Raw genomic sequence first — 13804 nt, 5'->3', positions numbered from 1 at the left:
ATCTTCTCTCTTCTCAACGTGAATGCAGATGAGTCAAAATTTTCACTTTCCAATAAACATAATTTGGTGCCTCATTGCTGTACGACACACCAGCTGTATTGGTGAAATGGTTGTCTATCTGGAAGGTTCTCCTCTCTCCATATAGTCAGACATGAAGACAGTAGGAGTACTGAAGGCTAGCTGGAGAACAAAAGAAAAGGCTTACAGTGTGTTGTATGTGAGACTGGATACTAAGGAAGGAGAAAAGGACTAATGACAGGTTAAACAGAGAGATCTAGCTGAAAATGATGTGCAGCAGGTCAAGGTGATTGAAGATAGACATGGAAATGTGCTAATGAGTGAAAAGAGTTTGCTGCAAACATGGAAGGAGTACTTTAAGGAACTGATAAATGAAGAAAATGAGAGATGATGGTAGATGGTGGACAGTTACAAAATCAGGGATTGCTAAGGGTAAGTAAGGAGGAAGTGAAGGCTGCTATGAAGAGAATTGAAGCCAAAAAGATGGTTAGTCCAGATGACCTATGTGGGGGAGATGTCTACGAGAGAGAGCAGTGGACTTATTAACCAGATTGTTTAACACACGCACTGGAATGGTTCGCAGCCGAGTGTGAAGTAGCGGGACTGAGGATCAGCACCTCGAAATCTGAGGCCATGGTTCTCAGCCGGAAAAGGGTGGAGTGCCCACTCCAGGTCGGGGAAGAGTTCCTGCCCCAAGTGGAAGAGTTCAAGTATCTCGGGGTCCTGTTCGCGAGTGATGGGAGAAGGGAGCCGGAGATCAACAGATGGATTGGTGCTGCGGCTGCAGTGATGCGGACGCTGCACCGGTCCGTTGTGGTGAAGAGGGAGCTGAGTGTAAAAACGAAGCTCTCAATTTACCGGTCGATCTACGTCCCTACCCTCACCTATGGCCATGAGCTGTGTGACCGAAAGAATGAGATCACAGATACAAGCGGCGGAAATGAGCTTCCTCCGAAGGGTGGCTTAGAGATAGGGTGAGAAGTCCAGCCATCTGGGAGGGGCTCAGAGTAGAGCCGCTGCTCCTCCACATCGAAAGGAGCCAGCTGAAGTGGTTCGGGCATCTGACAAGGATGCCTCCTGGGTGAGGTGTTCCGGGCAAGTCCCACCAAGAGGAGGCCCCGGGGAAGACCCAGGACACGTTGGAGAGATTATATCTCTCGGCTGGCCTGGGAACGCCTTGGTGTTCCCCCGGATAAGCTGGAGGAGGTGGCTGGGGAAAAAGAGGTCTGGGCTTCTCTGCTTCGGCTGCTGGCCCCGGATAAAGCAGATGAAGATGGATGGATGGATCTTTCTTCATACTGAGAAAGTATGAAGCCATTGTATGACACTGCGATCTTTAGTGCGAGTGGGAGCAGGTGGAATAGAGCCTGAAGAAATGCAGGCATGCTTTGGAGAGAAGAGGAATTAAAGGTAGCTCATATTTCCATTGGAAGTAACCACAATGGACAGGATTAAAAATTACATCAGAGGGACAGTTCAGGTTAAACAATTTGGAGAGGAAGTTAAAGAAGAAGGGCTGAGATGGACTGGACATGTACAGAGTAGCGATAGTGAATATAATAGACAAAGAATATTGAATATAGAATAGAATAGAATTCAACTTTATTTTCATTGCACATGCACAGGTACAGGGCAACGAAATGCAGTATGGAATATGGAGCTGCCTATGACAGTTAACAGATTTAACTACAATGGTCAGCTTTTAACCATGTGTTTTGCCCTATAATATAAATTTGTCTTTTGCCTACAGATGGATGATAATGCAGAAAAAAAAAAGAATGTGTATCTACAACATAGAAAAAAAATAATACACAGCTCCAATAAAAGATTTGCAAATTTTATCATTCTCTCGGCTCTTGAAGGAGGCGGTCGCACTTTCCCCCTCTCCCTTATCTTTCCTGCTTGGCTTCTCATGTCTTGTATAGTCTCGCTTATTCTCTAATCCTAAGAGAGTCTCCCAGACTTGTTCTCTAAAAACCTAAAGAAGAATTATGGATTTGATCAACTGGTCCCTTAACAGAATTGACATCCTCCTGGGCTTGGGAGAGCCCAATTGTCCTGCGGAGACGTTTGCTGCCAGATACTCGATGGTCGGTTGCGTCGTGTGTCTGGCAACACTCTCGATGGAGGACATTGAACGACATCTACCAGTTCGGAACTATGATAACAGAGTTCTGGCTGAATGGAGCTGGCTCGGACCTGGCTTATTGAAGAACAAGGAGCAGCTACAGCTGTTCAAAATCCCACAAAGCTGGCTGACATGATAGACGATGGGCAGTGCTGTGAGCACTCACACTGTGTTTTTTATTACGCAATATGGATGCGATCTTGAAGAAGCTCATGGCTCTGTTATATGGATAAGATCTTGAAGAAGAACAACGGGAATTGAGAGACCTGGTGACCAGTGACGGACATTAGACCTACTGTAAAACTGGAAGCAGTTTGTTCGGACTAACCAAAACAACTACCATCTTCATCTCATGCGGCCCCCCTGGCACCAGCTGGATGCTCAAGGCAAAAGCTGACGGGAATCACAAATTCTCCTTAGATAATAAGACTGTTTGTTGTGACTCTCTCCCCCCTCATTCATGGCCACCCGCGTCGACCGAAGATTGTTTACTTTTGTCTAACTGGGTGAAGGGACACCTTCTCTCGGCTGAACACGGAACACACACACATACGCATGTCCCCCCATGGGGATAGACAAAGTCTTTTTGACTTGACTTGATATCTAATATTAATCAGGCAATTAAGCATTTCACATGAACTGTTCACATTGTTGTGAGTAACAATTTTGCTGCACCTATCAGCTGCCAGTCAGGCTGCAGAGTGCTGCCTGCTGTGGCTTTCACATTTTGTGTTACCATGCAGTTTTTATTTATTTAAATTTTTGTCATTTTAACCTTTATTTCTGTGATATTCGGATATGTGTATTTCCCTTACTTTCTCCATATTTTGTCCTTATTGCCCGAGTATTTATAGAGCATTAGCGCACCCATTTTTCCAGATTCTGTTTCACTTGACTTATTTACCACCTGACTTATTGCTGTGCCTAGGGCTGTTCAATATAACGATATATATCGGATGACAATATAAAAACATCTATCGTTTCATTTTACGCTATCGTTTGTTTCGTGGTGTCGCAAAATAAACTCTTTACGGCAATATTTTTTCATCGTTTTGATGGTCACTCTAGTGGCTATCCGGTTGTTCAGTGATGACGCGACGAATCCTACTTCCGGGTCTAAAGTAGTCTGCGTTTAATATGGCTTTTGTGTTGTTAACATGTTTAACGTTTTGTATTTTCTTCTATTTGATCTCAAAAAGCTCCTAAAACAGTCAGTGATCCCTGTTGACCTCCCTCGGCTTTTATTACCGCTAATCATTTATTTAAGCTCAGTTTTTAAAACCCTAGGATGTAACTACAGCCCAGCCCATGCAGCAGTATATGAATGACTAACCTCGTATTGTGGATGGATTATCTCAGTTGTTCTCCTGGCTGAAGTTTGGTCCTTTTACAGCATCCTGCCATGCGATTACATTTGTTTCTGACCACCGAGAACACTCACGTTAACTTTTATCGAGTGGAAAAAAGGTTAGCTTGTTTATATTATGCTAACATAGCTGTGTCGCTAGCGGTCACATAGCACATCATTATATACCAGCTAGCCCAACTTCAGTAACCCTACAAACGTCACTGCTGTTTAGTTTTCTGTCTTCATTTATGCTGGAAGTGATAGCAGAGCTGCACGTTTTAATTTGTTTCCAAAACCCCGCAGTCAGGACATGCTATATTGTATTTAGATAGAAGCTAGCGAGCTAACTCCCTGCTAACTTCTAACTCCGTTAAATGTCATAAATTCGGTTTTCATGGATGCCTGGATGTTAAACTCAATTGTTACACCTGGTAGAGCAGAACGCTGATCATTTTATTAAAGATGAAAGACTTTAGACAGTTTTTCAACTCTCAGTAATGCCATAGTGATCGTTTGATATATGGACCTGCAGCGGAGTTTAGACCCAGACACGGCTAGTGACGTCAGACTGAACAACCGGATATTAATTTCTTAAAGTTCTCTTATTCTTTTATATTTTATATAACCACACTATGGACGGACAAGCGCGTTTTTTATGCGTTGTGGTTAGCAACAACGACGGTAACAGCATCGCGTGTCCACTTGTTTATGTTCCACATAAACCTTTCACAATAAAGCTCAAGATCCTGTTGAGACTTTTCAAAAATAAACTGAATCACGTGAAAGAGCAGATTATTTACGGATGAGAAGTAAAAAAGAGCCGCCGGGTGCTAAAAAATAAACCTTAGACTCAAACGTCAGAACAGGCTTTTCCCCGCAGCACGCCGTGTAATAAATACTCATTACTCACAAAGAAAACTGCAGCCATTACAACTTATGTCTAAAAATGTATAGTTTCATGCATCGGTTAAAACACTCGACTCCAGGTACACGACGCCCAGCTGGAAACACTTCACGCAAGTCAAGCTGCCCGAGATTCACAGAATTTAGAGAAAATGCTACATTTTTGTGATATATATCGTTATCGGGACGATAGAATTCTTATATCGGGATATGAGATTTTGGTCATATTGCACAAGCACACCCCTAGCTGTGCCATTGCATTTACTCCTTAGATTTTTTGTTTGTGTCATAATACTTACACATTTTTGCTGTAGCAGTTTTTAAATGGTTGAAATATATTCATTTTACTGGTTTAATTTAGTCTGAGCGCCTTTTCAACTGATTCCATGGTTTTTGTCTTAAAGAACTTCACGTCCCACAATTGAGCGCGGCCAAGGAAGCCTAAGTCCGGAAACAAGGTTTTCAAAATAAAGGTACTTTTACAAAATGTAATTTTTGGGATATTTAAAATGAAATCCGTGTAACAAAGCATTTATACCAGCAATTATTTTATTTTAAATACACATGAGATATTTCCTCTCGCTAAAAATAGTAATACTGATGTTCTGGTTTTATTTTGTGGTAAAAAATAAAACCGGAGGTCATAACCATTATTTATTTCCTTCTGACTTTACATAGACAGGAAACCCACGCAGCAATGTAAAACGTTGAATGCCATTAAAGTCTGTTCACTTCGTGAGATGCCGACCGACAGACAATGTGCTGTCTTCATTATTATTACTTAGGGTAACAGTGATAGTGAGCTAGTACGGCAGCAGGAAGTGTTTTGTATAAATTTACGACGCATCTCTGCATGAACGGCCCAGTTAACTTCAGCTAACGTCAACAGACTCGAGGTGAGTTAAACCAATTAATAAATCATAATATAAAAACCGGCAACAGGCTAACGGAAACTAGACCCAGCTTCACTTCTACAGACTAGCTAAACGGATATCTGGAACTTACTAGCAGTTATTTACACTCACTAGTTAACTACGCTTACCTACCAGCGATTAACACTTTGACTTTTATACTACATAGTATCAAATTTCCACTAATGAAGCATTCCTAGTGTAGCAGTGGAAGTACCGAGGTATCTAAAATGTTATCTTCTTGAGTGTTCCGGGAATATTATCTGCTTTTCCTGCCATAACACTGAGAACAACCTGCATTTCTTCACTGATTCTGCATTAAACAGACTTTGAATGATTTGGGCACATTTGAGTTTTAATAGAAACACTTAAGCTGTTTTCTGGCTACGATAGGTAATTATTGTGAGTTTACTGCTTTGTGGTTGGTGTAGAACCCCCTGCCCTCTTCCTTGTTCAACCTTTTTTCTAATGCTAGTCTTTAAATATCAAGGACATTGTATATTTTATTTATGCTACACTGCTTGGCCACCAAAAAAAAGGTCACAGTCTAATATTTCGTTGGACCGCCTTTAGCTTTGATTAGGCACCCTGTGGCATTGTTTTGATAAGCTTCTGCAATGTCAAAATATTTATTTCCATCCAGTGTTGCATTTTTTTTTTTTCATTAATTCTCAGTGGGGTTAAGGTCAGGATTCTGTGGTGGCGAATCCTTTTGTCAAAATGATGTCTCATGCTCCCAGAACCATTTTTTCACAATTTGAGCCTGATGAATCCTGGAATATGCCCGCTTCATCAGGGAAGAAAAAAACCCATTGATGGAATAACCTGGTTATTCAGTATAGCAAGGTACTCAGCTGGCCTCATTCGTGGAGCATATACTTTCGCTGAACCTAGACCTGACCAACTGCAGCAACCCCAGATCATAGCACTGCCCCCATACGCTTGTACAGTAGGCACTAGGCATGATAAGTGCATCACTTCATCTACCTCTCTTCTTACCCTGATACGCCCCTCGCTCCGGAACAGGGTAAATCTGGACTCATCAGACCACATGACCTTCTTCCATTGCTCCAGAGTCAGAATCTTTATGTTTCCTAGAAAATTGAAGTGCGTGTGAAAATGATCTTGCTTTCACTATTAAACCTAGCCCTGAGTTCTACTATAGTTTTTCTTCCATTTGAATTCACCAGATATTTAAGTGATCACCAATTACGATCATTCAGGATTTTTTTCCGACCACATTTCTTCCTCGAAGATGATAGGTCCCCACTATCCTTCCACTTTTTAATAATGCATTGGACAGTTCTTAACCCAATTTTAGTAGTTTCTGCGATCTTCTTAGACGTTTACTCTGCTTGATGCATGCAAATGATTTGACCCTTCTCAAACACACTAACGTCTTTTCCACGACCACGAGATGTCTTTCGACATGGTTGTTTATGAAATAAGAAGCAACTCCTTGCACCAGTTGGGGTTAAATAACTTGTTGCCAGCTGAAAGTTAATCGCCCATGCTGTAATTGTCCAATTGGAGGCTCTTACCTATTTGCTTAGTTAAATCCAGGTGGCGACTTTTTTTTGGCCAGGCAGTTTATAAGCTTCTACTATCATGTTTTGTGTGGGCTAAAGCAATGATGCTTCTGACCCTTTGATTCTTTCACTGCGTTGCTGCTTTCCCCTTTTATCTCTAGCTATGTCAGCAATCGGCAGGCAAGTTGTACTCCAACTTTGTCTCCTTTAAAAAGAAAAAGGCAAATAAACTGCAAAATTTGCCTAACATGTGACATAGTAAGTTCTGCCTAGGTCAGCTTTTAATCATGTGTTTTGCCCTATATTATAAATTTGTCTTTAGCCTACAGATGGATGATAGTGCAGGAAGAAAGAATATGTATCTACAATATAAAAAAATAAATAATACACAGCTGCAAAAACACATCTGCACATTTTATCAATATGTAATATTACACAGCCAGTTGAGCATTTCACATGAACTGTTCAAACTGTTTACACTGTTGTCAGTAACAATTTTGCTGAACGTGTCAGCTGCCAGTCAGGCTGCAGTGTGCTGCGTTTTCACATTTTGTGCTTACCAAGCAGTTTTTTTTATTAATTTTAATTTTTGTCACTTCAACCTTTATTTCTGTGTTATTTGGATATGTGCATATCCCCTTCTTATCCAGATTTTTTTCCTTATTGCCTGTGTATTTATAGGGTGTATTAGCACACCCAGATGTTCAGCTAACTACATTGGCAGTGAAGCTCAGGCAGTATCTAACAACTGTTCTTATGTGACACTTTAGGATCCATCCTAGTCACCTCACGTGAGCCGACATTCCTGATTTGAAGCTTCACTGATACGCCAACATGTCTAACATGGACTCTGTCAGAGTGCGGGTCTTCTCTCTGAACTGCTGGTCAGTGGCTGTGGTTTGTGGAGATTCTTAATGCATTGCTGTGATACACCCATTAAAAAATAAGTCATGCTCCATGCGCTTTATTTTTGCAGGGGGATCCGATATCTAAGCAAATACTGTCCACAGCGCTATGCCATGATTGGTGAAATGTTGTATAAGGAACAGCATGATATTGTGTTACTGCAAGAGGTAGGTGGAAGCCAGCTTACAAAACGGTTGATTGCAGACTCACTGTTCTGATAAAAACAGAGACTCTGCAGGCCATACATGTGTTGGGAAACTACATGTTTTTTTTTTTTAAATTTCTCATCTGTACACCGCCACAGTGGATTTTAAATAAAATATTCAATATGTGATTGATGTACAGGAATTACACCTATTTTTATACATAGTCTCCCATTTTCAGAGGCACCGCCTCGGACTGACTGGGCTGTTGAAGAATATCTCATTTCTTTGCCTCAGAAACTCTTGTTTGCTTTTGCAGCATCATTTGTGATCAGTTTAACAGCTTTTGTCTGAATCTGAGCAGAATACAACCCTATAAACCTTAGAATTCAGAGTGCTAATTCTTTTAGCAGTCACGTTATCAAACACTGGCAGCCATAAATGCCACAGCATTGCCTCCACCTTGTTTGACAGAAGATATTCTATGTTTTGGATCATGAGCTGTTCCTTTCCTTCTCCATACTTTTGACTTCCAGTCATCATGGCACAAGTTACTCTTGGGTTCATCTGTCCAAAGAATCTTTTCCAGAATTATGCCGGCTCCTGTAGACATTTTCTGACAAAGTCTAATCTGGTCTTTCTCTAATCTTGTGTAATCAACAATAGCTCGTTGTACAGCTAGTTTCTATTCATGACCTTGATAATGATACCTCTGCCTCCTCAAGACTTGTTTTGGTACTGCTGAGCTGGCCAGTGTATTCTTTCTTTTTAAAATGATATCATATTGTTGATTTTGCTACACCTGTATGTTTTGCTGTCCCACCCATTGGTTTGTTTTGGTTTCACCCTCCTTCACTTGCATTAACAACATACAAGAGGCCAATGAAAACATACAAGATTTAAATTTCAATGCTTGGACTCAATTCCTGCTTCATTTGTTGTGAATCAAAAAGGGAACATGCCTCAACTTGCCATGGTTAAAGTCTACACTTCAGTCTCATCTGGACTGATTTAAAATTACAAACAGTCCCTAACAAATTGTAGGCTGCAGTGCAATGAAAGTAATTTGACCATAAGTTATAAATTAAAATTAGACATGGGTAAATACTCGTAATAATGTGTGGTATTCAACTTTCTGAGTGACATGCAAATGTTTTTACAGGTGTGGAGTGAGAAAGACTATCTCTTCTTGAAAAAGAAACTTGCTTCTTGTCACCCTCACTCTCATTACTTCAGAAGGTAATGTTTCTGCCGTCTCACACAAAAGCTCACTGTGAAATAGTTTCCCTAATTTTTAACCTTGAACATCTCAGTCTGAGACTAAAGGTCGTGATTGGTCATATCTTCAAAAGGCCATAATGTCTTTATCTCTGTAAAGTGTGTGTGTGTGTGTGTGTGTGTGTGTGTGTGTGTGGTTCACTGAAACTATCGAGGGTTAACTTTTTCTCCTTAATTCTTCCTTGACCTCCATACCAAAGAACAAGACCGTGATTAAGCTAAGGTTCTACCTTTCTAATCCCCTCTGTAGCTCACAAAAATGTCAACTCTAATAGATAAGTTCTCACATCTGTTGCAGATACTACCGATTTGTACTTAGACTAAGCTACTGTCGAACTACATGGAAACCAAGTATATGAGTCATTATTTATAACTTTTTGTCACATGTTTCTTTTGCAGTGGCGTCATAGGCAGTGGACTGGCCATTTTCTCCAAACACAGAATCCGCGACACATTTCTTTATCGCTACTCACTGAATGGTTATCCTTACATGGTAAGTCTGGAGAGCTGGAGATGGAGAAAACAGTATCTTGTACTCGTGTTTATCAACAAATAAAAAATCTTCTGTAAGAGTTGCACCTTTAAAATTCACCAAAGTAAAACACTGCGTCAACAATAGTAAAATTACTTGTTTATGCTAAAAGGCTTTAACTGTATTAAATATATTGTGAAATTGTCATTGATGTATAAATTTGTGAACAGACTTTTTGAGTAGACATTAGGGGAGTAGCTCATTTTAATTACTGTATTCACATACTTCGAAAATAGTTTTTTTTAGCAGTAATTTTAGTTGTTTTTCTTTTGCTATTACTCTATGTGAGAATGCACAACTTTAAGAAATAAATAAAACATGCGGCAGAACCAGGAGCAACAAATTTTAGGTAAATACCAAACTAAAAATAGCTGGGTTTTTTTTAGGATTGTAGTTAAGTATATGTAACAAAGAATTCAATTTTTTGGCAAAACCCTAATAGCACGACAGTATTAGTGTCAACTTTTTTTCCCCTGCATTGGCTTCATGCAAAATTATCTGTACTCCTCATATCACCCTTCGTTTTCACTGTTTATTCACAGTTGTTATTTTCCTTGTTAATTAGGCTCACCATGGAGACTGGTTTGGTGGTAAAGCTGTTGGCATGGCTATCCTAAACCTCGGCAGCCTGACTGCAAATGTCTATGTCACTCATGTAAGGTTTCATAACAGCAGTTTTCAGCCCTAACTGTACATGATTTTCTATTATTGATCAATGTGCTGTTGTCCTTGTGTACTGATTTTAGCTGCATGCAGAGTACTCCCGAGAGGAGGACTCTTATCTACCTCACAGAGTGGTTCAGGCCTGGGAGCTGCAGCAGTTCATTCGGTAGTGTGCCTTTGCTTGTTTCTTTATATTTGTTTACATATTTACTAAAATGTTTGAAGTAATATTACAAGTAACATTTATCTAGTTTGTAGAATACAATGACTAACATGTTTGTTTGTTTGTTTGTTTTTTTTCCTGTGCTTCTTAGCCACACCTCTGCTGGTGCAGATGTGGTCATTGTTGGTGGTGACCTCAACATGCACCCTCAGGACCTTGGGAACAGACTACTGAGGGCTTACACTGGACTGCAAGACTCTTATTTAGAAACAGCTAAATTTGATGTATGTAGAAGTATTAATCTGTATTCAAACAGTGAGTGCAGTAATGAAATCAAGTACCTGTTTTTATTTATGTAGATCCTTGCAGATTTTAGTGCATTTAAATTTACATCACTTCAAGTTGAAATACGAGGCACAGTGGCAGTCATAGAGTTGCCATGCATGCAGTTATGCAGGCTCTAACACATTTATTTTGATGCAATAGGAAGTTGGACCATAAAGTCTTGGCTATTCATTGTGGTTCTTAGAGCTGCACACAACAGATTGGCTCAAAAGTAGCTTTGCTACTGTGTCATTGTGGTCTCATATCTTAAGGTCTGAGCTGCAAAGTAAAATGGTATTATTCAAGAAATGCCAGGGTTGTAAAAGTAGAAGCAGCTTTCTGTTACACTTTGGTTTTATGTAAATTGAATTTAAGCAAGTTTTTTTTTTTCTTGCAGGGATGTGAGAATGGTATGACTCTTATAGCAGACAACCCTTTTATTAGTAAAAAGGAGCTTGTACCTTTTGAGAAGGGGATTCGAATCGACTACATACTATTTAAGGTGAGTGAAAGCAGCATGTCATCTGATGATTTTTATAAAGCCATGTAACTGCTAAAGCATGATTGCCCTCTTGTTATTCCCAGGGTTCTTCAAAAGCCGACGTCCATTGTGATTCCATGTCCACTACCAAAGGCTCCGTTCCCAACCATCCTTTCCCATACTCCGACCATGAAGCTCTCACTGCTGAACTGAGGCTGGAGCCGCACACTCCGGCTGAAACAGGAAGTGACAGAAAATTGAAGAATAAGGACTCTACTACAGGTATCTGCACACTCCATGCCAGCAGGTTGTTTCGTGTAAAGGTGATTGATTGTCCAATTACTTTGGTATAAATTATTCAATGGAAAATCCATTTTGATTCCTCCACTTTTACCTATCAGAGCAATTTTAATCTGTCAGACAAGAAAGAAAAAGAAATAACAGCCCTAGTGAAGCTCTGTAGCCAGGCTGTATTGCCAGCTTTAAGTATATGCTGGTGTTTTGTTTTGTTTTCTGGCTGCTCTTCCAAAAGGACTATTCCAGGCCACATGTTGTAATTTCATCCATGGTTAAATTGTGCCAGGAACAGTGGGTTAAATAACATGGAGCACAGTGAATATTTAATGTTCTGTTGTAACAATAATCCTGTCCAGTATAGAGCTTGACTCTTCAACACTTTCTGCAGTGCTTTGCTCTCCAGCTTTGTACTGGTATAAAGGCTCCACTCTTTCTCTTGTCTCTCTTTCATGGACTTAGGGAAACTGGCTGAACTGGTTGACATTGTGACTGAGGCCCGCACTGAAGTCAAAGTGGGCTTGCACTGTGCTGAGAGGATGCGCTACACAGCAGCACGCACTGGAGTGATGGGGCTGGCTCTGCTGTTCCTGGAGCTGGTCATCGCCGCGGTGCCCTACTTAGCTCTGGGAGCAGAACAGCCTTTCCCTCGTACCTCCTTCTACCTGCTGGCTGTGCTGTGCTTTGCCATTCTGCTGACCACCTCCATGTTGTACATCTTTTACACAATGGAGCTGAAATCACTTCAGGGGGCTGAAGACCAGATGAGGCTGGGTATAGGTAGTCTGCAAGAGAAGCTTAAGGGCTTTTGTCTAGCTCAACTTCATAATCCCTCAGGAAGGCCCCCAGAGGTTCAGGAGCCCGGTGCCTTTGAGCCAGAGGAGTAATGCAGAGGCCAAGAATGTCAAAGTGGTAAAGGCGACTTTGAAGTCACTTTTATAGTGAACATGTGAGGAGCTTTGCTCCCCTGAATATTTTAGTTTTGGAGATTTATATTCATATTGCAGAATCAATCATAATTGAAATGCTTCTCTGAAAGTAGTGCAGGGCACATGCATTGACATTATATACTTTTATATAGAGATCTGTAGGCTTTTATTACACCTAGATTTCACTTGATGTACCTAGAATATACAAATGTACTGTAATGCTTCTGTGCTGTTATGCTGAAGGTCATTAAGTCTGACCATTTGTGTTTTTTAGCCTCAGGTCCGATTTGCATTCCACCCACCAGTAGATTCACCGGGACCATTTTTTTCTGTTTTTAATTTAATGCTTCCCTTTTTTGAGTTTAATAATCAACTGCACAGAGATTATGGTTCCAGGTTGAGTTTGACCGGGTCTTTAATGTGTTAAATACATGAAGAAAGTAGCTCTGTGGTTTCCATTGCAATAGAAGACACAGACACTCCACATGTAGGAGGTTTACGTTTCAGTCAGTAATATTTTTCCTCTACAACAGCACTCGTCAGGATCCTTTGTACTGTAGATAAAGGAACCAAGTCTGTATGCATGTATCATTTGTCATGCTCTCTGTTTATAGTGTCTTAATCTTAAAGACAATCTACACTCCTCTCATATGTTCAAGTATAGATTGAAAATACTGAAAATGTTCTGCTCTTGACCTTGACCTCTTTTGGTCACATTTTTACAAAGCACAATATACCGTAGAAAATAAAAACAGAATACATCAGTTAGTGTGCAGTGCACTTTGTTGATTAACCTGGTGAACCACTTCCCTATAGTTTTGCTAGGAGATTGCTTAATATGTTACATTGCTAAAATACCATGTTGTAACTCAAGAGTTTGAACGTTTACTTTCACCTCAGTGAAGAAGAAGCACTTCGCAGTTCTTAAGTTCATTATGATTTATAGAATTTCAGATACTTGATGTTCATTCCAACTGGAAACTGTGATGGGCATGATCATGAAAGCAATAATAAAGACTTTATGCACATGCTTATGAACTGCTGTGGCTCTATGTAGACCTGTCAAGTCGTCAGGAGATGGCGTCTGACATTTCAAACTGTAGTTTGTATTCCCTGAGATTCACATATTCACCACTAGAGAGCAGTCAAAGTACAGTACAGTATCAGAACAGGTCTTTCTCTAAGTATGTCATTGATTTAAAAAAAAAACAGCCTTCACAATAATAAATATATCAGACAACGGCTGTGAAAACA

At 40.3% G+C, this 13804-nt stretch overlaps 1 protein-coding gene across 2 annotated transcripts; it reads left to right on the top strand.

The window, feature by feature from the left end:
* The first annotated feature begins 3260 nt into the window (after positions 1 to 3260).
* On the top strand, positions 3261 to 13584 carry smpd2b (sphingomyelin phosphodiesterase 2b). 2 transcript variants are annotated; one of them, XM_080892834.1, is made up of 12 exons: positions 3261 to 3613; positions 4802 to 4870; positions 7608 to 7721; positions 7814 to 7910; positions 9049 to 9125; positions 9564 to 9657; positions 10262 to 10351; positions 10443 to 10525; positions 10674 to 10806; positions 11244 to 11348; positions 11432 to 11609; positions 12084 to 13584. In XM_080892834.1, the coding sequence occupies exons 3-12, from the start codon at positions 7672 to 7674 to the stop codon at positions 12506 to 12508; spliced, it is 1332 nt and encodes a 443-aa protein (XP_080748960.1). In that variant the 5' UTR covers positions 3261 to 3613; positions 4802 to 4870; positions 7608 to 7671; the 3' UTR covers positions 12509 to 13584. The 2 variants fall into 2 exon arrangements, with proteins under 2 accessions (XP_080748960.1, XP_080748959.1); XM_080892833.1 differs by lacking the exons at positions 3261 to 3613; positions 4802 to 4870 and adding an exon at positions 5068 to 5293.
* The last annotated feature ends 220 nt before the right edge of the window (positions 13585 to 13804 follow it).

Source organism: Rhamphochromis sp. 'chilingali' (assembly GCF_963969265.1).
Source record: "Rhamphochromis sp. 'chilingali' genome assembly, chromosome: 9".
NCBI lineage: Eukaryota > Metazoa > Chordata > Actinopteri > Cichliformes > Cichlidae > Rhamphochromis > Rhamphochromis sp. 'chilingali'.
Note: the sequence above shows the minus strand (reverse complement) of the source record. Positions and strands in the feature narration are given on the sequence as shown.

Coding starts and splice junctions, on each gene's coding strand:
- smpd2b (XM_080892834.1), top strand. CDS start 7,672: ATGTCTAACATGGACTCTGTCAGAGTGCGGGTCTTCTCTCTGAACTGC. Junction 7,722..7,813: donor GTCTTCTCTCTGAACTGCTG/GTCAGTGGCTGT, acceptor TTATTTTTGCAG/GGGGATCCGATATCTAAGCA. Junction 11,610..12,083: donor GAATAAGGACTCTACTACAG/GTATCTGCACAC, acceptor TCATGGACTTAG/GGAAACTGGCTGAACTGGTT.